At 44.9% G+C, this 25,214-nt stretch overlaps 1 protein-coding gene and 1 long non-coding RNA gene across 7 annotated transcripts in view; one reads left to right on the top strand and one right to left on the bottom strand.

Moving 5' to 3' along the window:
* The window catches only part of col12a1b (collagen, type XII, alpha 1b), a 194,940-nt gene that overhangs the window by 54,315 nt on the left and 115,411 nt on the right, over positions 1-25,214 (top strand). For 5 of the 6 annotated variants that reach the window (XM_047387817.1, XM_047387814.1, XM_047387815.1 and 2 more), the window contains 8 exons: positions 7,969-8,161; positions 9,351-9,475; positions 12,887-13,036; positions 14,308-14,427; positions 15,338-15,502; positions 15,572-15,718; positions 19,871-20,019; positions 23,701-23,830. In XM_047387817.1, coding sequence (XP_047243773.1) covers positions 7,969-8,161; positions 9,351-9,475; positions 12,887-13,036; positions 14,308-14,427; positions 15,338-15,502; positions 15,572-15,718; positions 19,871-20,019; positions 23,701-23,830 — 1,179 coding nt within the window. The remainder of the gene's footprint in view (positions 1-7,968; positions 8,162-9,350; positions 9,476-12,886; positions 13,037-14,307; positions 14,428-15,337; positions 15,503-15,571; positions 15,719-19,870; positions 20,020-23,700; positions 23,831-25,214) is intronic. The other variant, XM_047387819.1, reaches the window with a different exon arrangement.
* LOC124881905 lies at positions 10,261-12,877 on the bottom strand. Its single transcript, XR_007041776.1, has 3 exons — positions 11,726-12,877; positions 11,427-11,551; positions 10,261-11,055 (listed from the first exon to the last, which is right to left on the bottom strand). It is a non-coding gene; the product is annotated as an uncharacterized LOC124881905 (long non-coding RNA).

Below are 25,214 nucleotides of genomic sequence, written 5' to 3' on the forward strand. Positions count from 1 at the left end.
CTGACACACAGTAGAGACACGTCCATCTGACACACATCAGAGACACGTCCATCTGGCACACATCAGAGTCACGTCCGTCTGACACACAGTAGAGACACGTCCATCTGACACACATCAGAGACACGTCCATCTGACACACAGTAGAGACACGTCCATCTGACACACAGTAGAGACACGTCCATCTGACACACTTCAAAGACACGTCCATCTGGCACACATCAGAGACACGTCCATCTGACACACATCAGAGACACGTCCATCTGACACACAGTAGAGACACGTCCATCTGACACACAGTAGAGACACGTCCATCTGACACACAGTAGAGACACGACCATCTGACACACAGTAGAGACACGTCCATCTGACACACATCAGAGACACGTCCATCTGACACACATCAGAGACACGTCCATCTGGCACACATCAGAGACACGTCCATCTGACACACAGTAGAGACACGTCCATCTGGCACACATCAGAGACACGTCCATCTGACACACATCAGAGACACGTCCATCTGACACACAGTAGAGACACGTCCATCTGGCACACAGTAGAGACACGTCCATCTGGCACACATCAGAGACACGCCCATCTGACACACAGTAGAGACACGTCCATCTGGCACACATCAGAGACACGTCCATCTGGCACACAGTAGAGACACGTCCATCTGACACACAGTAGAGACACGTCCATCTGGCACACATCAGAGACACGCCCATCTGACACACAGTAGAGACACGTCCATCTGGCACACATCAGAGACACGTCCATCTGACACACATCAGAGACACGTCCATCTGGCACACATCAGAGACACGTCCATCTGGCACACATCAGAGTCACGTCCATCTGACACACAGTAGAGACACGTCCATCTGACACACATCAGAGTCACGTCCATCTGACACACAGTAGAGACACGTCCATCTGACACACATCAGAGACACGTCCATCTGGCACACAGTAGAGACACGTCCATCTGGCACACATCAGAGACACGTCCATCTGGCACACATCAGAGACACGCCCATCTGACACACAGTAGAGACACGTCCATCTGACACACAGCAGAGACACGTCCATCTGGCACACATCAGAGTCACGTCCATCTGACACACAGTAGAGACACGTCCATCTGGCACACATCAGAGTCACGTCCATCTGACACACAGTAGAGACACGTTCATCTGACACACATCAGAGACACGTCCATCTGGCACACAGTAGAGACACGTCCATCTGGCACACAGTAGAGACACGTCCATCTGGCACACAGTAGAGACACGTCCATCTGGCACACAGTAGAGACACGTCCATCTGACACACATCAGAGACACGTCCATCTGGCACACAGTAGAGACACGTCCATCTGACACACAGTAGAGACACGTCCATCTGGCACACAGCAGAGACACGTCCATCTGGCACACAGTAGAGACACGTCCATCTGACACACAGTAGAGACACGTCCATCTGGCACACATCAGAGTCACGTCCATCTGACACACAGTAGAGACACGTCCATCTGGCACACATCAGAGTCACGTCCATCTGACACACAGTAGAGACACGTCCATCTGGCACACATCAGAGACACGTCCATCTGACACACAGTAGAGACACGTCCATCTGGCACACAGTAGAGACACGTCCATCTGGCACACATCAGAGTCACGTCCATCTGACACACAGTAGAGACACGTCCATCTGGCACACATCAGAGACACGTCCATCTGACACACATCAGAGACACGTCCATCTGGCACACAGTAGAGACACGTCCATCTGACACACAGTAGAGACACGTCCATCTGGCACACATCAGAGACACGTCCATCTGACACACATCAGAGACACGTCCATCTGGCACACAGTAGAGACACGTCCATCTGACACACAGTAGAGACACGTCCATCTGACACACATCAGAGACACGTCCATCTGGCACACAGTAGAGACACGTCCATCTGACACACAGTAGAGACACGTCCATCTGGCACACATCAGAGACACGTCCATCTGACACACAGTAGAGACACGTCCTTCTGGCAAACATCAGAGACACGTCCATCTGACACACATCAGAGACACGTCCATCTGGCACACAGTAGAGACACGTCCATCTGACACACAGTAGAGACACGTCCATCTGGCACACATCAGAGACACGCCCATCTGACACACAGTAGAGACACGTCCATCTGGCACACATCAGAGACACGTCCATCTGACACACATCAGAGACACGTCCATCTGGCACACAGTAGAGACACGTCCATCTGACACACAGTAGAGACACGTCCATCTGACACACATCAGAGACACGTCCATCTGGCAGACAGTAGAGACACGTCCATCTGACACACAGTAGAGACACGTCCATCTGACACACATCAGAGACACGTCCATCTGACACACAGTAGAGACACGTCCATCTGACACACATCAGAGACACGTCCATCTGACACACAGTAGAGACACGTCCATCTGACACACATCAGAGACACGTCCATCTGACACACATCAGAGACACGTCCATCTGACACACAGTAGAGACACGTCCATCTGACACACATCAGAGACACGTCCATCTGACACACAGTAGAGACACGTCCATCTGACACACATCAGAGACACGTCCATCTGACACACAGTAGAGACACGTCCATCTGACACACATCAGAGACACGTCCATCTGACACACAGTAGAGACACGTCCATCTGACACACATCAGAGACACGTCCATCTGGCACACATCAGAGTCACGTCCGTCTGACACACAGTAGAGACACGTCCATCTGACACACATCAGAGACACGTCCATCTGACACACAGTAGAGACACGTCCATCTGACACACAGTAGAGACACGTCCATCTGACACACTTCAAAGACACGTCCATCTGGCACACATCAGAGACACGTCCATCTGACACACATCAGAGACACGTCCATCTGACACACAGTAGAGACACGTCCATCTGACACACATCAGAGACACGTCCATCTGACACACAGTAGAGACACGTCCATCTGAGACACAGTAGAGACACGTCCATCTGACACACATCAGAGACACGTCCATCTGACACACATCAGAGACACGTCCATCTGACACACAGTAGAGACACGTCCATCTGACACACATCAGAGACACGTCCATCTGACACACATCAGAGACACGTCCATCTGACACACAGTAGAGACACGTCCATCTGACACACATCAGAGACACGTCCATCTGACACACAGTAGAGACACGTCCATCTGACACACATCAGAGACACGTCCATCTGACACACAGTAGAGACACGTCCATCTGACACACATCAGAGACACGTCCATCTGGCACACATCAGAGTCACGTCCGTCTGACACACAGTAGAGACACGTCCATCTGACACACATCAGAGACACGTCCATCTGACACACAGTAGAGACACGTCCATCTGACACACAGTAGAGACACGTCCATCTGACACACATCAAAGACACGTCCATCTGGCACACATCAGAGACACGTCCATCTGACACACATCAGAGACACGTCCATCTGACACACAGTAGAGACACGTCCATCTGACACACATCAGAGACACGTCCATCTGACACACAGTAGAGACACGTCCATCTGAGACACAGTAGAGACACGTCCATCTGACACACATCAGAGACACGTCCATCTGACACACATCAGAGACACGTCCATCTGACACACAGTAGAGACACGTCCATCTGACACACATCAGAGACACGTCCATCTGACACACATCAGAGACACGTCCATCTGACACACAGTAGAGACACGTCCATCTGACACACATCAGAGACACGTCCATCTGGCACACATCAGAGTCACGTCCATCTGACACACAGTAGAGACACGTCCATCTGACACACATCAGAGACACGTCCATCTGACACACAGTAGAGACACGTCCATCTGACACACAGTAGAGACACGTCCATCTGACACACTTCAAAGACACGTCCATCTGGCACACATCAGAGACACGTCCATCTGACACACATCAGAGACACGTCCATCTGACACACAGTAGAGACACGTCCATCTGACACACATCAGAGACACGTCCATCTGACACACAGTAGAGACACGTCCATCTGACACACAGTAGAGACACGTCCATCTGACACACATCAGAGACACGTCCATCTGACACACATCAGAGACACGTCCATCTGACACACATCAGAGACACGTCCATCTGACACACATCAGAGACACGTCCATCTGACACACATCAGAGACACGTCCATCTGACACACATCAGAGACACGTCCATCTGACACACAGTAGAGACACGTCCATCTGACACACAGTAGAGACACGTCCATCTGACACACAGTAGAGACACGTCCATCTGACACACATCAGAGACACGTCCATCTGGCACACATCAGAGTCACGTCCATCTGACACACAGCAGAGACACGTCCATCTGACACACAGTAGAGACACGTCCATCTGACACACAGTAGAGACACGTCCATCTGGCACACATCAGAGACACGTCCATCTGACACACATCAGAGACACGTCCATCTGGCACACAGTAGAGACACGTCCATCTGACACACAGTAGAGACACGTCCATCTGACACACATCAGAGACACGTCCATCTGGCACACAGTAGAGACACGTCCATCTGACACACAGTAGAGACACGTCCATCTGACACACATCAGAGACACGTCCATCTGACACACAGTAGAGACACGTCCATCTGAGACACAGTAGAGACACGTCCATCTGACACACATCAGAGACACGTCCATCTGACACACATCAGAGACACGTCCATCTGACACACAGTAGAGACACGTCCATCTGACACACATCAGAGACACGTCCATCTGACACACATCAGAGACACGTCCATCTGACACACAGTAGAGACACGTCCATCTGACACACATCAGAGACACGTCCATCTGGCACACATCAGAGTCACGTCCGTCTGACACACAGTAGAGACACGTCCATCTGACACACATCAGAGACACGTCCATCTGACACACAGTAGAGACACGTCCATCTGACACACAGTAGAGACACGTCCATCTGACACACTTCAAAGACACGTCCATCTGGCACACATCAGAGACACGTCCATCTGACACACATCAGAGACACGTCCATCTGACACACAGTAGAGACACGTCCATCTGACACACATCAGAGACACGTCCATCTGACACACAGTAGAGACACGTCCATCTGACACACAGTAGAGACACGTCCATCTGACACACATCAGAGACACGTCCATCTGACACACATCAGAGACACGTCCATCTGACACACAGTAGAGACACGTCCATCTGACACACATCAGAGACACGTCCATCTGGCACACATCAGAGTCACGTCCATCTGACACACATCAGAGACACGTCCATCTGACACACAGTAGAGACACGTCCATCTGACACACAGTAGAGACACGTCCATCTGGCACACATCAGAGACACGTCCATCTGACACACATCAGAGACACGTCCATCTGGCACACAGTAGAGACACGTCCATCTGACACACAGTAGAGACACGTCCATCTGACACACATCAGAGACACGTCCATCTGGCACACAGTAGAGACACGTCCATCTGACACACAGTAGAGACACGTCCATCTGACACACATCAGAGACACGTCCATCTGACACACAGTAGAGACACGTCCATCTGACACACATCAGAGACACGTCCATCTGACACACAGTAGAGACACGTCCATCTGACACACATCAGAGACACGTCCATCTGGCACACATCAGAGTCACGTCCATCTGACACACAGTAGAGACACGTCCATCTGACACACAGTAGAGACACGTCCATCTGACACACATCAGAGACACGTCCATCTGACACACAGTAGAGACACGTCCATCTGACACACAGTAGAGACACGTCCATCTGACACACATCAGAGACACGTCCATCTGACACACATCAGAGACACGTCCATCTGACACACATCAGAGACACGTCCATCTGACACACATCAGAGACACGTCCATCTGACACACAGTAGAGACACGTCCATCTGGCACACATCAGAGTCACGTCCATCTGACACACAGTAGAGACACGTCCATCTGACACACATCAGAGACACGTCCATCTGACACACATCAGAGACACGTCCATCTGACACACAGTAGAGACACGTCCATCTGACACACATCAGAGACACGTCCATCTGGCACACAGTAGAGACACGTCCATCTGACACACAGTAGAGACACGTCCATCTGACACACAGTAGAGACACGTCCATCTGGCACACATCAGAGACACGTCCATCTGACACACATCAGAGACACGTCCATCTGACACACAGTAGAGACACGTCCATCTGACACACATCAGAGACACGTCCATCTGACACACATCAGAGACACGTCCATCTGACACACATCAGAGACACGTCCATCTGACACACAGCAGAGACAGGTCCATCTGACACACATCAGTGTCACGTCCATCTGACACACAGTAGAGACACGTCCATCTGACACACATCAGAGACACGTCCATCTGGCACACATCAGAGTCACGTCCATCTGACACACAGTAGAGACACGTCCATCTGACACACAGTAGAGACACGTCCATCTGACACACAGTAGAGACACGTCCATCTGACACACATCAGAGACACGTCCATCTGACACACATCAGAGACACGTCCATCTGACACACAGTAGAGACACGTCCATCTGACACACATCAGAGACACGTCCATCTGGCACACATCAGAGACACGTCCATCTGACACACAGTAGAGACACGTCCATCTGACACACATCAGAGACACGTCCATCTGACACACATCAGAGACACGTCCATATGACACACAGTAGAGACACGTCCATCTGACACACATCAGAGACACGTCCATCTGACACACATCAGAGACACGTCCATCTGACACACAGCAGAGACACGTCCATCTGACACACATCAGAGACACGTCCATCTGGCACACATCAGTGTCACGTCCATCTGACACACAGCAGAGACACGTCCATCTGACACACATCAGAGACACGTCCATCTGGCACACATCAGAGACACGTCCATCTGACACACAGTAGAGACACGTCCATCTGACACACATCAGAGACACGTCCATCTGACACACATCAGAGACACGTCCATCTGACACACAGCAGAGACACGTCCATCTGACACACATCAGAGACACGTCCATCTGGCACACATCAGAGTCACGTCCATCTGACACACAGTAGAGACACGTCCATCTGACACACAGTAGAGACACGTCCATCTGACACACAGTAGAGACACGTCCATCTGACACACATCAGAGACACGTCCATCTGACACACATCAGAGACACGTCCATCTGACACACAGTAGAGACACGTCCATCTGACACACATCAGAGACACGTCCATCTGGCACACATCAGAGTCACGTCCATCTGACACACAGTAGAGACACGTCCATCTGACACACATCAGAGACACGTCCATCTGGCACACAGTAGAGACACGTCCATCTGACACACAGTAGAGACACGTCCATCTGACACACATCAGAGACACGTCCATCTGACACACAGTAGAGACACGTCCATCTGACACACAGTAGAGACACGTCCATCTGACACACATCAGAGACACGTCCATCTGGCACACATCAGAGACAAGATGTTGGATGGATGGACGGATGAATCATCCATCCAACCAACCAACCAACCAACCAACCAACCAATACTAACCAACGTGACCCCAGGCTTTCTATTTAATTGAACTACACTGAGTTCAAGGAATTGTATTATGAAAAAGGAAAACTGGCTTGAATGTGTGGCTGATCCTTACACCTCCAATAGGACTTGGATTTGTATCGAATTTATCTCTTGACGAGTTTGTCCTCAAGTTTTGGCTCTTTTTTATTTCAGTTTCGCCTTACAAGGCTCCCAGGAATCTGCAGACCTCAGAGCCCACCAAGACCAGTTTCAGAGTCTCCTGGGATCCTGCTCCCGGAGATGTTACGGGCTACAAAGTGACCTTTCACCCCACAGAAAATTACGTGGTCCCAGGGGAACTCATGGTTGGCCCATATGATAACACAGTGGTTCTGGAGGAACTCAGGTAAGCTGCAGAATGGTTTTGTATTTAGGAGAAAAACTAAAGTTACAGGCTGTAGTTAGAAGCTTCCACCCATCACCAGCAGGAACATCAGGTACATTCTGGTTTTCTAATGGTTAAATATATCCATAAACGCCCACCAGTATTTATTTAAATGTCTCTTAGCAAGCACAACCTTTTCTGTTTCATCAACAAGCTTCTGGCCTTATTCAGATGTTTGACCGCTCTGCTCGTCATCAGTCAGAGTTCATTTAAACTTGATGGTTTCCTGAAAAAGACCCGGTTGTAGTCATGGTCCCACACAATTTATGTCAGAGCTTTTGGAAGACCAATCCTGAAGCTTAATGTCAGTTTCAATGAGTGTTTGGGATCAGTTCCTGTTGGAAAATCAATCTGTATCCAAGTTTTATCTCCAAGGCATGATGTTGCCTCCACCGTGCTTTACAGCTGGTACAGTGTTCTTAAGTTTAAAAGCTTCTTCCAAACATTTTTCTTGACATTACTTCCAACAGGTTGATCTTTGCCTTGGCCATCAAGGCTTTATCCAGAAGACACTTGGCTTGTCCATGTGGGCGCTGCAGATTTCAGTCAAACTTGAAGGCATTAATTGTGGAATAGGAGCTTCTCTCCTCGTCAGCACCCTCTCAGTCCTTGGTGATGTTAATCTGGCCTCACTGTGGACAGTGACACTGGGGTTCAAACAGTGGGGACAGGACAGTTTGAGTCAGATGGCTGAAAATGGGACACAGTTGGAGTTCTGTATGTTGCTGACATGAATAAAAGTTTGATGGTCAGATGAGACAAAGATTGTTGCACAACGGGGAGAAAGGAGTGCAGGTAAAGCTTTCAAACCTAAGAACTCTGTACCAACCGGAAGGCAAGGTGGTGGCAGCATTATGCTGTGGGGCTGTTGCACTGCATTGAAGAAAGTGGATGGAATACTGAAGAAAGAGGACTTCAATTTCACCTAAGATCAACAGTTAGATGGTTGAAACTTGGACATAATTGGGTTTCCAACAGGACAATAAACACTCATCCAAACTGGTTCTGGACCAGATAAAACAAGCTCATACTGAGCTTCTAGAATGCCTTCCTAAAGCTCAGCCCTCGACTCTTAGAAATGCATGAGCTCTTACTAAACAGCGCTTCTTTCTCTGAGGAACTCATGACGGTTTTCCTGGTTGTCCGGCAGGGCGGGAACAAAGTACTCTGTTGCTGTTTTTGGGATGTTTGATGGAGGTGTGAGTCTGCCTCTTGCTGGGGAGGAGAAGACAACACTAATGGATGATCCTGAGCCTCCACCTCTGGATCCATCTGGTAAAAACGGATCCATCTTACCTCACAATGCTTAGTGTTAGCAGACCTGCAGATCAGACGCTTTGTGCATCAGCTCGTTTCTGTGCACAGCTGCTGGGATTTCCAAGTTTTTCTCCGATCATTGCCAAAATGCTGAGTTATTCATTGTTGAGAGGAATTAATATCACTGTCATTTGGGGATTGCTGATTGAATCTTGGCACAGATGACTGTGATTAGTACAAATGATTCTGAGCTGCTTGGCCTACGCTTCTACACCTCCCTACTTTCTGGAGTTTACTGCTGAATAATCTCAAATGCTCTCTAACAGACTTCAATATTTAGAAGCACTGGGCTCTATATCTGCCAGCCAAATGTTTCTTTAGTCATGCAAAATGAGATAGTTCCAGATTTATGTTCCCTGAAGTGTGGAAAAAACAGTTTGGTTTTCATTTAGACTTTAATTTGATCCAGAAGGTGTAATGCTGCAGACGTGTACGCTGATCGGAAAATGTTCTGCTTCATAGTACGGTGTGAGGAGGTGCTGACTTTGGGCAGGAATTCCTGCTATAATGAGGATCAGTTGTGGTGACTGGCTGCAAACAGATCAAGGAACATGTTGAGATGTTCCACCTGCACACGTTCTTTCATAAAAGTATGCCCATATTATAGATGGAAATGTAAACTGCAGTTAGAACATCAGTCTGTAGATGTTCCAAGCTGATAGAGACAAACCCCAAAAGACCTGCAGCTAAAATGTGGTTCTACAAAGTACTGACTCAGGTGGGATGAATCTAAATGCAGGCCACACTTTTCAGATTTTTATTAGTAAAAACGTTGAAAATCATGAATCTTCATCCACTGCCGTCACAGTTCTGAACTACGTTGTGTTGATCTGTCACCGAAGGTCTCGATAAAAACCCTAACATTTTGTTTTTGGACAAAACTTAGAACATTTAAAGGCATGAAGACTTTTATGAGGCAGTGTGTTTACAAGCTTAGATTCAATAATGGAACTTTTTCCAGATTCTGGTCTAAAGCAACTGTTTTAACTGATCGAGATGTTAGGAACTGTTTGACAGAAATTCAAGTTTCCTGACTGCATCGGTGTTTACATGCATGAGATGATTCCTCCAGACTGACAGGTCTACACCAAGTTTCTGTCAGATGTTTCCAAGAACTTGGTGCTGTTTTGGTTTTAGGGTCTGAGGCTTCAGCAGCCTGTTGGCCCTGAGCAACAATACCAAGCAGAGCTGCTGATTTCTGCTGTGATTTATGTCCCACAGAGTCATACACAGCTGGATCCTCAGAAACCGAGTGCAGAAGAAAGCGTTCTGTTTGCATGTCGGCTGTTTTTATTCCAGCACCAGAATGTGGCTCACTTTTAGCTCCAAGCGTCTGTTTCTGCAGGATAGTAGGAAAGAAGTGAATTATACAGTTGTCTGCTTGTAATCACTGGGCATCCAGTGGGCGTGCCGTCCTGCAGACGAGGACGAGCAGATATTTTTCACCCTCACAGGTGCCTGGAGGAGCAATGAGCGTGCCCAGCTTTAGACTGCTGCTGCAGGAGAAGGCAGCTGAACCGAGCGACAGCCAGGATGTGCTGCAGCAAGAAGAGAAAACAAAGACAGCTATTATATGTCGTGTTGCTAATGATCTGTAAAATGATTTGTTGTGATTGGGAGCTTCTCTGTCTTTTCTCTTCATCTTTTCTGTCACTTTTCCACCACACGGACTGAGCCGATACCGTGGATCTCAACAGTGTACACACCAGAAAACGAGACCGTGATCATTCATTCATTTAATGGGACAAAATTCCCTTACAGCTCAGCTTGAAGTCTAACAAATCAGTCAGAGGGAAAAGTATAATAAATAGCTACAATAAGTGTTCACACCCTTGATGAATTACCTTTTGATTCACTCTGCATTCAGTTGGTTACATATCCAACTTTAATGAAAGTAAATCTAATTCACCTGGAATAAGGTTCAGCTCTGGACCAGCAGAAAGCTCGTGAATGACCTCATTGTATGAAGGTATCAATCAGGAGGAGGGTGTCATTTTGATCGAGATAGTTCTGACCCACAGGCAGATGAAAACACTAAGAAGAGACAGGTTTAAACAAGGATAAATGGGAAATGTGCAGGGACTGGTAAATCACCAACTGTACAAAGAAAGAGAAGAAGCAGGTAAATTGAACTGCTACAGTTTTCATGGGATAAATAAATCAGAACGCTACACTTGACATGACACAGAAATATGAGGAGAAGCTTACTACGTTGGAGTAGTCTAACCGCCAGGGGGGGGTTGAGGGATTCGGAGTCTGAGTGTTCAGCACAGAGGTTTTTCTGGTAAGGCTCGAGAGATCTGTGAGGAATGACGATGAGTTCAGGATGAAGGTACTTGCGATGGGGGGTGAACAGGTTATGCTTACGCCAAGCTTCAGATGATGGTGAAAAAGGAAGCTGCCAGCTGGTTGCTGTCCAGACGAAGTAAACAGGAATCTTGGATCTTAATCAGCAAAAATTGGAGACCTTTCTCCAGAAGTTGAAAATCCAAAACAGCAAAGCGATGCTGAGAGCGAAGTCAGAAATCAACAAGAGTTATCCGAAGATTCAGGTAAAACAACCTGCAAAGGAGCACAAACAAAGGTTACTAAGAGCCACGCAAAGATTAGTTGTGGCTTGAGCTTGTCTCACTGAAGGCAAACACTCTGGCGGTGAAGTGCTGGCAGCCTCCTGCTTAAGTACACCTCCAAACAATCAGCAGATTAGTCGCACCTGTCACCCAGCACACCTGAGAAGTGAACAAGGTAAATAAAAGAAAAACACATTCACACAAAAACTCCAGATCCTGACATCGGGTACATTATTTATATACTATGGGACAGTGAAGAAAATCTGGAAACCGGTCAGGAGAACAGATTCACAATAACACTCAAGGAGTTCTGGTCGTGTTCTACACATGACAGAAACCTCCTGGGTTCTCCACATGACTGGACTAAGGCTGGAAACCCGCAGACAAACCTTCCAGAAACAAGACATCTGTGCCTGGCTACAATCTCCTAAAACCAAAGTTAACCTTTGGGTCCACAACTGCAGAAACTGTTTTGGATACAAATGAGCTGAAGTCACCCTCAAGATCTGGAGAACTTGAACAGAAGTCACGATGTAAGATGCTGACAGACAAAGGGACTAAATGCTGGAGCTGGATCAGAAGTATTATTTTCAGGTTGTGGACACCATTGTCGCCTTTTTACTTTCCACATTTTCCCCTTTTATTTAAACAGGAGGAATTAAAATGATTTATCATGGCCTCATTTTTTCACCACAAAAACCTGACATTTTGCCAGGGTTGTAGACCTTTGAGATCCACTCTACCTGTTGTTATTTTTGGACGTCTCAGTAACTTCCAGCCTTCACGTCTGTCTCTGCAGACAATCAGTGCAGGACCTCAGCCAAGGCCGACATGGTGCTGCTGGTCGATGGCTCCTGGAGTATCGGCCGCATCAACTTCAAGACCATCCGCAACTTCATCGCTCGTATGGTCGGTGTGTTCAACATCGGCCCCAACAACGTGCAGATTGGTAATGTTTTCCACACCGACCATCACTGACCATCAGTGTTTTAAAGTGAGATTCAGTGAATGCATCTTGATTTGCAGTTGTTCTCCAGCACATAGACAGAGCCCCAGTGTTTCATTCGCTATAGTCGTGACAATAAATTGTAGTATAAAGCACCTCTCACAGGTCATCATCCACAGAGTGCTTCACAATAAATAAAAACACACAGAAGATAAGAAAAATAAAACAGCATTAATATAAAACTGGTTAAAAGCCAGTCTGAATAAATGAGTCTTCAGTTGCTCTAATCAGAAAGATGGAGGAAACACCTTCTACAATCTAGGGAGCACAACTCTGAAGGGTTGATCTCCTCTGGCCTTAAAATGTGTTCCTGGAGCCATGAACAGCCTCGGACTAGAAGATCTCAGACTGCAAGAAGAACTGTAGGGCTCCTGGAGGTCAGAGATAATGGGCAGATCTCGATCACACAGGGCTCTAAACATCAGGACTAAAAGTTTAAAATGAATGTTCGTACGTTCTAAAACGTCCGGGTAGCCGGTGTAAGGAGATTGAAAGTAAGGAGTAAGGTGCTCTCCATCTGTGGTGTGTTGGTTAAAAGCCTTGCTGCTGCATTCTGAACTGAATGAAGATGGACGAGATCTTTCTAATTCAAACACAAAAAGGGCTCTTAATAATAATAATCAAGATGACATGAAATAATAACATGAATAATCTTTTCTAATTCAGCTTTTGACACCAGAGTTCAAAGGTTAGAAATATTCTAACTAGGCGCAGAAATATTTATTATAAAAACGGATTCTGATTAATCTGATTAAAGGTTCCTGAGGTTTGGTTGGACAGAGGAGGCCAGTAGATCAAAGTGTTGCTTGATTTTAGCTACTCTGTTCTCAGAGGCAATAATTAGGGTCTTCCCCTCCTAGTAGTTGCCACAGAGCCGCTGTTTGATACTATTGATACAGTTTATCAAGGAGGGCAACTTTAAGTATTCAGCTGGCTTAAAAGAACAATAGAGGTGAATATCATCGGCATAGAAATGGTTAAAACATCAGACAAAATCTTCTGAGTCAGATGTTGCAGTTTGTTTCTGAGAGGAAGCTGAGTTAGAAACTTTCTTGTTCCTGCTGCTGGATGGAAAGATCTTAGTCAAAACACTGAGCATCATATTGCATCACGTAAGGAGCTCTCACAGGTTTCCTTTGCTCTTGACTTTATGCTGTTGAACAAATTGATCTGAGGTCAGAGTGTCTTCATTAAATGAGGATTTTTCCCTGCAGCTTTGGCTCAGTACAGTGGAGACCCGAGGACTGAATGGCACCTGAACACCCACTCCACCAGAGATTCGCTGCTGAAGGCCATCAACGACCTTCCGTATAAAGGAGGAAACACCATGACAGGTGAAGGAACTGCACAAGGTTACAGGAGGAGGACTCTTGTTCTTCTTGTGCTTGGTCTCAGGGCTGGACCATAAAACATAAGATCATGAAGGACTGATGATCTGCTGAAGCAGACATGTTATTACTGAACAGCAGAGCTCTGCACACATTTGGAATAAATTCACAACAAGAAATGCAATAATTTATTAACAAACCAACTTAAAATATTTCACTTAAAAAACAACTAAAACAACCCAGGGAAATGAAGGAACAAGGTAACCAATAAAAATGATGCAATGATATGACAGTTCAATGTAGAGATGTTTAAGAACCAGGGTTTATCTTGAGGAACCTGGAGATGAAGTCAGATTAGTTTTACAATTAATTAGTAACAAGTGGTATGTCTTCAAACAGCCAGTAACAATGAAAACTCCGAAGGTAGGTCAAACATTATTTTAACTAAATAAGATAAGATAAGATGGGGTGCAGAAAGTTATGAAAAAATGTGCAATATATAATATAAAATTAATTAATTAATTCACTCATTCATTCATCTTCTATAGCGCTTATTCCACAGTAGGTCACGGGGGAGCAGGGTTCACCCTGGACAAGTTGCCAGTCCATCACAGGGCAACACAGAAACACACAAGACAAACAACCAAGCACACACTCATTCACACCTAAGGGCAACGTAGCGAGACCAATTTACCTAACAGTCATGTCTTTGGACAGTGGGAGGAAGCCGGAGTACCCAGTGAGAACCCATGCATGTACGGGGAGAACATGCAAACTCCATGCAGAAAGACGCTTTCTTTGTTTATTTAAATTTAAATAGAATATTTCAGAAAAACAGATCTGTTTGTAAACTTTGCCCTTTTCTTCTTCTTCCAACAAGTTTTATTTATTTATTTCCTCCTCATTCCCTCGACAGGAATGGCTCTCAGGTACATCCTGCAGAACAACTTTCAGCCAGCTGTGGGGTTGCGCTCCGACTCCAGAAAGATTGGAGTCCTGATCACAGACGGAAAGTCGCAGGATGAAATCATCATGAAGTCTCAGAGCCTGAGGGACAGCGGCATCGAGCTCTACGCCATCGGTGAGGGGACGCCTCTTTGGTTTTCCCCTGGTTTTAAAGAACAGATCTGAATGAACGTCTTCCCCTCAGGTGTGAAGAATGCCGACGAGAACGAGCTGAGGTCCATCGCTTCGGAACCTGATGAGATCCACATGTACAACGTGGCGGACTTCAAGTTCCTGCTGGACATTGTGGATGACCTCTCTGGGAATTTGTGCAACAGCGTCAAGGGTTCAGGTAGGAGCGGGCAGAACAAGGCGGCTCCTCCCGACTAATCTGTTGTTAGATGAGGGCAGCCAGCAGGAGAAAATACAAACTAGAAGAAATTTACCATAAAACATTGAAGGAATTTATGTTGTTTTGTCAAATGTTAAAGTACATTTTACAGAAACTAAAACCCTGTTTGGGATTTAGTTGTGGAAGGTGAGCAAAGAATAGCCTTTACCTGCATAAAGTTGACATGATATTTTAGAGAAGAAAAGCAAACAATTATTAAAATATTTCAGTTCAGTTTTAAGCTTTTTACAGTAATCCTTATAAATATAGAACATGATCTGATCAATACTTTGGTTTCAAACCTTTGTTTTTCGGTTTATGCGTAAAACACAAACTAATAATTCAAGGATTCAAGGAGTTTGATTGTCATACCAGCTCACATTTACAGGTCCTTCTCAAAATATTAGCATATTGTGATAAAGTTCATTATTTTCCATAATGTCATGATGAAAATTTAACATTTATATATTTTAGATTCATTGCACACTAACTGAAATATTTCAGGTCTTTTATTGTCTTAATACGGATGATTTTGGCATACAGCTCATGAAAACCCCAAATTCCTATCTCACAAAATTAGCATATTTCATCCGACCAATAAAAGAAAAGTGTTTTTAATACAAAAAACGTCAACCTTCAAATAATCATGTACAGTTATGCACTCAATACTTGGTCGGGAATCCTTTGGCAGAAATGACTGCTTCAATGCGGCGTGGCATGGAGGCAATCAGCCTGTGGCACTGCTGAGGTCTTATGGAGGCCCAGGATGCTTCGATAGCGGCCTTTAGCTCATCCAGAGTGTTGGGTCTTGAGTCTCTCAACGTTCTCTTCACAATATCCCACAGATTCTCTATGGGGTTCAGGTCAGGAGAGTTGGCAGGCCAATTGAGCACAGTGATACCATGGTCAGTAAACCATTTACCAGTGGTTTTGGCACTGTGAGCAGGTGCCAGGTCGTGCTGAAAAATGAAATCTTCATCTCCATAAAGCTTTTCAGCAGATGGAAGCATGAAGTGCTCCAAAATCTCCTGATAGCTAGCTGCATTGACCCTGCCCTTGATAAAACACAGTGGACCAACACCAGCAGCTGACACGGCACCCCAGACCATCACTGACTGTGGGTACTTGGCACTGGACTTCTGGCATTTTGGCATTTCCTTCTCCCCAGTCTTCCTCCAGACTCTGGCACCTTGATTTCCGAATGACATGCAGAATTTGCTTTCATCCGAAAAAAGTACTTTGGACCACTGAGCCACAGTCCAGTGCCGCTTCTCTGTAGCCCAGGTCAGGCGCTTCTGCTGCTGTTTCTGGTTCAAAAGTGGCTTGACCTGGGGAATGCGGCACCTGTAGTCCATTTCCAGCACACGCCTGTGCACGGTGGCTCTGGATGTTTCTACTCCAGACTCAGTCCACTGCTTCCGCAGGTCCCCCAAGGTCTGGAATCGGCCCTTCTCCACAATCTTCCTCAGGGTCCGGTCACCTCTTCTCGTTGTGCAGCGTTTTCTGCCACACTTTTTCCTTCCCACAGACTTCCCACTGAGGTGCCTTGATACAGCACTCTGGGAACAGCCTATTCGTTCAGAAATTTCTTTCTGTGTCTTACCCTCTTGCTTGAGGGTGTCAATAGTGGCCTTCTGGACAGCAGTCAGGTCGGCAGTCTTACCCATGATTGGGGTTTTGAGTGATGAACCAGGCTGGGAGTTTTAAAGGCCTCAGGAATCTTTTGCAGGTGTTTAGAGTTAACTCGTTGATTCAGATGATTAGGTTCATAGCTCATTTAGAGACCCTTTTAATGATATGCTAATTTTGTGAGATAGGAATTTTGGGTTTTCATGAGCTGTATGCCAAAATCATCCGTATTAAGACAATAAAAGACCTGAAATATTTCAGTTAGTGTGCAATGAATCTAAAATATATGAATGTTAAATTTTCATCATGACATTATGGAAAATAACTAACTTTATCACAATATGCTAATATTTTGAGAAGGACCTGTACATGTTTAGGTATGAAATACAGACTCAGGTTCCGGTTTAGAAGCCTAATACTTAAGTAAAAAAAGGCTTTTTCTCTTTCTCTCGGTGGAAGACACACGAGTTTTCTCTCCCTCCCTCCCTGCTGATCCCTGCTTCTGCTTTAATCTGCATTTTTCTCAGAGCCTCGCTTTGCATATCCTCCAAACTTGTAAATTATGGATTCTTGGCAGCAGTGAAAAATGAAATCTTCATCTCCATAAAGCTTTTCAGCAGATGGAAGCATGAAGTGCTCCAAAATCTCCTGATAGCTAGCTGCATCAGTGAAAGATTGTGTTCCTGACTACGATGTCGGTCGAGGATGTAGAAGATGAGGACATATTTGGACTTTTGATAACAGGATTTCTGCTTTTTGGAGTTGGTGGTTACCTGGGTTATCGAGTGATTCGCAGAACGTGGGCGACTGTTCAAAGCGTCCCAAAGCTTGGATGGAGTCTGTAAAGCGATCAACACTCAGACTGAAATGTTAAGACAGCAGAATCACAAGCTGGACATGATTCTTGAACAGAATCGCCGCCTGGCAGCGGTTGGACTCAGAGGTTAAAGGATATAATCTTGAAGAAGTTGTTCGCTCCAGATCTGCAGAAAGTACCAGAAATTTGGCTATTTGGATTCGCAATTGAGACGTACCAGTAAAACTCTTAAGGTGGTTGGAAATTCACAACTACCTGAACCACAACATTTATTGTTTTTCTAAATCTGGCGCCCCAATGTGGCCTTGGCAACTTCTGCTAACTGGCTATCGATAAAATATCTCCTGGAAGTTATATAAACACGACGCTCTTCCCCAGCACTCCCCTACCAGCTGTGTGATGATAGGACTATGATTGATAAAACTTCCACCTCTCTTCTCAAGGACAATGGTGCTTCTATCAGTGTTGACAGTCTAATTCTTGCAAACACACTCAGACTTATATATATTCACACCCTCAAGTTTCCACCTTGATAAATCTTTACTTATGTGTGTTGCTTACCCCTGATGAGGGTTTTTGTACTATTTCAGACTCTATTCTGCTAAGAATAGAGTCTGAAATATGATTTTTTTCCTCCTATCTTACAATGTGTGATTTCATTACTTTTCATAAATTTCAGATTTCTCAGGATTACCACCAAAAGCCAAATATTATTAGTATTGGAAAATTTGGACTAAAGCTGTTTTTACACCAATGACCAGAGATTTTTAGATTTCTTAGAAGGATTGTATTACAACAATTTCATACCAATGAAAGCCAAACATTATTAGTATTAAAAGGTTTGGACTAAAACAGTTTTATACTGTTTTAGTCCAGCTTCTCTACTTAGTGACCCAGCTTCTCTACTTAGTGACCCAGCTTCTCTACTTAGTGACCCAGCTTCTCTACTTAGACTTCAGTGAGCGCCCATGACTGTTACCATTTGAATGATGGGACCACAGCTGCCTCATACCAGTGACCTCAAGGATTAATATTATCATTTTTCTTCTAGCACCAGATAAATTCTTTACCACAGAGAACTTAAAGATCTAATTACCTCTATTAGAAAGATTGGATCAGAACCAGCTCTTACCAGTAAACTCCCAAGGATTATTAATGTCATTTAATTTGTTTTTCTGTATCATTGTAATGTTTTTCCTCATGTGCAGCGCTTTGAGTGCCTTGTTGCTGAAAAGCGCTACATAAATAAATTTGACTTGACTTGACTTAAAAATAAAGCCAAGTAAAGCTAAATCTAACAATAAATAGCAATCAGTAAAAATATATACAGCGAAGAGCAAAAAAAAAAAGAAATATACACAGGTAGATAGTGAAGCTGAAATGAACTCTGTATTGAATGTTAAATGGACTGAACTTATATAGAACTTTTCCAGTCATACAGACCGCTCAAAGCGCTTTACACTAGAGCCACATTCACCCAATCACACTCACTAACGCTCACACATTCATACACCGATACGCAGATCGGTAGGCAACTTGAGGTTAAGTGCCTTGCCCAGGGGCACATCGGCATATGGCAGGAGGAAGCTGGAATCGAACCCACAACCTTCTGATTGCAAGACGACTACTCTTCCTACTGAACCACAGTCACATTTCATTGTGTTTAGCTTCAGATACTGAGCTGGGCCCGCCCACAAACCTGGTGACATCAGAGGTCACCCACCACTCCTTCAGAGCCACCTGGACCCCTCCAGAACTTCCTGTGGAACAGTACCGCGTCACTTATGGGATGTTGGCTGGAGGACCCACCCAGGAGGTGAGCTGAAGCTTGACCCATCAGTCTGTGTGGTGCTGATCCAGTTTGTAACCAGAACACTTGTCAGAATTAATAATCATCTCATTTAGGGTAATAAACAACAAAAATATTGTAAATCCAGTTCTGAAGAAGAACCTTTATTTGCACTATTTAGTGTCTCCTTCACATGTGATGCAGAACTGGAAGATTAGTAGAGAACATGAAGAGAAGTTCTAGCCTCCTAATGGCTCGGAAGGATGGATGAATGGATGGATGGATGGATGGATGGATGGATGGATGGATGGATGGATGGATGGATGGATGGATGGATGGATGGATGGATGGATGAATGGATGGATGGATGGATGGATGGATGGATGGATGGATGGATGAATGGATGGATGGATGGATGGATGGATGGATGGATGGATGGATGGATGGATGGATGGATGGATGGATGGATGGATGGATGGATGGATGGATGGATGGATGGATGGATGGATGGATGGATGGATGAATGGATGGATGGATGGATGGATGGATGGATGGATGGATGGATGGATGGATGGATGGATGGATGGATGGATGGATGGATGAATGGATGGATGGATGGATGGATGGATGGATGGATGGATGGATGGATGGATGGATGGATGGATAGATAGATATTGCTGTAATTAGACTGTATTAAAGGACGTGGACTGAATTAGATCATTACAAATAAACTAAAACTTATTTAGCACTAATTTATCTTAAATTGGCTGAACCGGAGTTAGATAAAGTGGAACGGCACCGATTTAACTCCGGAACCGAACAGGGCAGAGATCAACCTGAATGGCACTGATTGATTAGGTAATTGGACTGAATGATACTTAATGGGGTTAGAATTGGACGGGCTGAAACTCTGTTTAAAAGGTTACTTGAAGTGAATAATGTGTCATAGGTCATCTTCAGTCCCATTTAGAGACTTCTTCCCTCTCCTCCTTCATGAGTGGATGTCATAAACAGATGAGTAGCAGATGCATCAGAAGATATAAAGTCTGTTCTTATCTGTTCTACTACGAGTGCAACATGAGAGTAAATTCCTGGATTACGGCCCGGCTGGGAAGACCTTCTACCAAGAGATGATACACAGGGATCAGTGTGAGCAGAACCTTGGCGAGAAGCTACACTGAGTGGTTTGGTAGCGTTCATAACCGTGTTCTGGACTTTAGGGAGACTGTGTAACTAAAGCTTAAAGAGAAACATATGTGGTCTGCTTGATCCAGACAAAGATCAGATGTAAAACCCAACAGCTGGAGCCAGAACCGAAGCATTTATGATGACTGGATGAGTGAATCCACAGTGAACCAGTCTGTGTGGACCTTCACCTCACAAAGTACAGATGAACCCGTCCAGGTGGGTTCTCATGATTTACAGCATGTCCATCAGGATCACATAGGTTCCCTAAGAGCGTGTTCTGGTTAACTGGACCTACTGCGCCTAACAATGAAGGCGACATTAATGCTGGTTATTAACCATGTAAGTCGGGCTTCTAACTGGAGGCTTGTGTGAAAACCCGACTGCTGAGCTTTAAAGGAGGGTTCTGCTGGTTTTTATTCCTTCAGAAGCTTTTCGCCCCAAATCATGAAAAATGTCATTTAAAGCAATGAAAGGGTTAATTAAATATCTGGAATTTATCTTCTGGTGTGTACCCGTCTTCTTAAGTAGATGTTTTGGACACAGCATGCAGAGGTTCAGTTGAAGCAAACAGGAACGGAGATGTTGTTCCAACACGTTGATGAAAATGTTCAGATCCAGAAAGAGAATCACTGTCTACCTTTGGGAAGTCTTTTATTTCATTTGTAGTCTTTAAAGTGTTGCCTCTTTGGTCTGTTGTGCTCCAATAAAGTGACTCAAAATGACACTTTTTACAACTTCTGCTCCATCAAAACCAGGAAAATGCTGCTCCTTCCATCAGTCTTTCCTTTAGAGAAGATATGGGGTCTACAAAAAGAAAATATCTGTCATCTAGCTCTACCAAGGAGGTTTTAGTTACCAGATGGACAGAATCATTTCATAGCAATGTCCAATCCCAGAGATCCAGTCCTGGGGGTGATAAAATTACAGCAACTGTTATGTTGTTCTACTTGTTGGTCTACAAGGGGCTCTCCTCTTCATCAACAACTTCTGAATATTCCTAAAGTCATTTAATGAAGCTGGAAAAGATGGAACTAAAGCATGATGTAGGCCAAACCTTCATGGAAGTTACATTCTTTTCCAGAACTTACCGGCTACCTTTCTCAGAACCTACAGGTTTCTCATCCCAGGACATAAAGAACTTACTTGTAAGTGCTCTGAAAGTTCCCCAAAGTAACCTGCAAGTACTGGGAAGCTACCCTGTAGGCTCTAGACTTGTTGTAGAAAGTGTATCTTCTGTGAAAGTACCTTGAAAAATACAGGAATTACCTTCTTAGACCCAACACAGTTACTGGAAAGTTCCAGGAAGTACCTCCAAATTTCTGGAATTGAACACTGTAAATTCTACTCTCTTCTAGACCAGGAACTACTTCTGAAAGTTTCCGGATGTACCATCCAAGTTTCCAGAAAAGGCCCGTAAATTCTGAAAGGTTTTAGGAAAATTCCCTGAGAGCTTTAGACTGCAATCCTGCCCTGTAAGCTCTTGAAAGTTCCAGATATTGTGGGAAAATAGAAAAAGGCAAAACAAATGAACTGACCTCTAAGATCCTACACAGTGACCCGAAAGTTCTAGAAAGGACCTGTAGGAACGTGCGAGCTGTGTTATATTCGGAGAAGATTAATGTTGTCGTGTAGATCTGGAAGCAACATGTGTAAAATGAACTTTGTTTCGTTCTTTATTTTCCAGCAGCAAGTTGGAGCAACAGTGAAATGATCTAAAAGGCTGTTAGACCGGGTTTCTCTTCGTATGAAACATGAGTAAAAGATATGATGAACTAGAATCAGATTTGGATCAACCTTCATTACAAACAGGTGGAGCGGCACTGATTACAAACATAAAAAGTTTAGCGTTTGACTTTGGTTTCGCTGCGTTTGATGTTCCAGCAGCGCAGCACAGATGGAGTTCTCTTTATCCGCCAACTTGGACGGGTTTTCCCACCGCCTCATTAATGCAGTGAGAGGTTTGGGTCTCGCATGTTTTAATCGTCTGCTGATGAGAATGGACCAGCTGGAACATCATCAGATGATGCTGAGATCCTGGGAGATGGAGCTCCAGTCCTGTGTCTGTTTTTAGATGGCAAACTGTCAACTGGCAAACTGAGTTTTACTATTTTTTCAGTTTGTATTATTGGTCTATTTTGTGACTTGAATCACTTTTACCTTTTTAATATCTAACAAAGAATGTTTCAATAAGATTTAATAAGAAAGCTCATTAAATGCTTGTCAGAGAGATATTTCATTAGATGTAAATGACATCATTCCAGGGGTATTTGCAAGCTGATCTTGTTTCCAGTTGTTTATTTCTCTTCTGTTCATCATAGACAGACAAGTTCCCAATAAATCAGCTCGCATCCATGAGTCCTGTTTCATAGAAAGGCTGAGAAGACGCACTGAAGTTAACGTTCCTCAGCGCTCGTTTTACAGACAACATCTGTGCTGCTATTTATCTCTGAGATGATGTCTCTGATTTCCTCTGATCCTGTGAAAGTCCTCAGTATGCTAACCAGTCCTGCACCATTTCAGCTGCTGGTCGACGGGGAGGTCACCACCACTGTACTGAAAAAGCTGACCCCCCTGACGGAGTACGTGGTCAACGTTTACGCCGTGGTTCAAGAGGTCAGCAGCGAGCCTCTGAAGGGCACCGAGACCACCTGTGAGTGTTTCCTTCCTTTCTGCCAAACTCCCCTCTTCCTCCTCTGACAGGAACAAGAAATCAGCTGAAATGAGCAGACATCAGCAGAAGGTTCAACGGGAACTATGGCAGCAGGGACACCATCCCTCTGTGGGTTGATCATCAGGGCAACTCGTTTCATTTTGTCTAACACACTGACTGCTTTTATTTGCTCATTTCTCATTTAATGCAAACTTTATTGGATTCTGACTGTGTCCTCCACAGACTCCGTGTCTTACTGGGACCTTCTGTGACAGAACTGTGAAGCTGAAGGAAACAATTCATGGTTTTTAATCCGTTGTAGTCATTAAAATTGCAATGTTAAGCATGAATCAGAACTCTGTAGAACCTCATCTGGCTGCAGGTCCAGCAGCTTTGAACATCTGCAGACTGAAAGATGAACCTCCATCTCAGTCTCAGGTCTTCTGCAGCCTCTAACAGGGTTTCTTCCAGGATTGTCCAGGATTTAGCTCCATCTGTTCTCCCATCAACTCTGACCAGCTTCCCTTCCCCACATCATGATGCTGCCACCACCATGTATCGATGGGAGACTGGTGAGACTCACAGAGAGCTTTGGATGTAGGCCATAAAGTTCAGTGTTGCTCTCCTCTGATCAGAGCACCTTCTTCCACATGTTTGCTGTGACTCCTTCATGGCTTGTAGCAAACTGTTAGCAGGACTTCTAGCTTTCTTCTGGTCACTCTTCCATACATGTCCGGTTTATGGAGTCAGTTCAGGTGGACGTCTGTGTCTTGGTATCTTTGCATTTGTTCCACTGAGAACAAATCACACAGCTGGACTGTGTTTAGTAGTTAGTTGACTATTGAATCTAGTTTTATTTATGAGAAATAAACTTTATCAGAGTGAAGGGAGCTCAAAACAAATGCACTCCACACTTTTCAGGTTTGTTTTATTATATGAATAATAGTATATAATAATAATTTAGACTTTATTCTCACAAAGGAGAAATTATCCTGTGCATTTAACCCATCCCTCGGGGGGCAGTGGGCTGCCACTGTGCGGCTCCCAGGGAGCATCCAGGCTCTTGCTCATGGACCCACAGCGGCAGGCTGTGGGATTTGAACCAGGTGTAAGGGAGGTTAATACTTTCAGTGTTAATCAGTCCAGACATTCAACACATTCAGGTAAAGAAATCAGGTTATTCACTTGATTCTGTTCTGTCAGTTTTATCTGAAGCTCCCTTTAAATTGATAAACATCCAAAGATACGAAAATGATTCTGTTAACAGTTTTTTGGGAGGAATTGTAATTTCTTTAGGCTCAACTACGCTTATCCACCATTCAATTAAATCAATGTCAGCTCACACATTTATAATGAGATTTAATCAGTTCAATGCACCACTTCT

Source organism: Girardinichthys multiradiatus, chromosome 15, assembly GCF_021462225.1.
Source record: "Girardinichthys multiradiatus isolate DD_20200921_A chromosome 15, DD_fGirMul_XY1, whole genome shotgun sequence".
In the NCBI taxonomy this organism is placed as follows: domain Eukaryota; kingdom Metazoa; phylum Chordata; class Actinopteri; order Cyprinodontiformes; family Goodeidae; genus Girardinichthys; species Girardinichthys multiradiatus.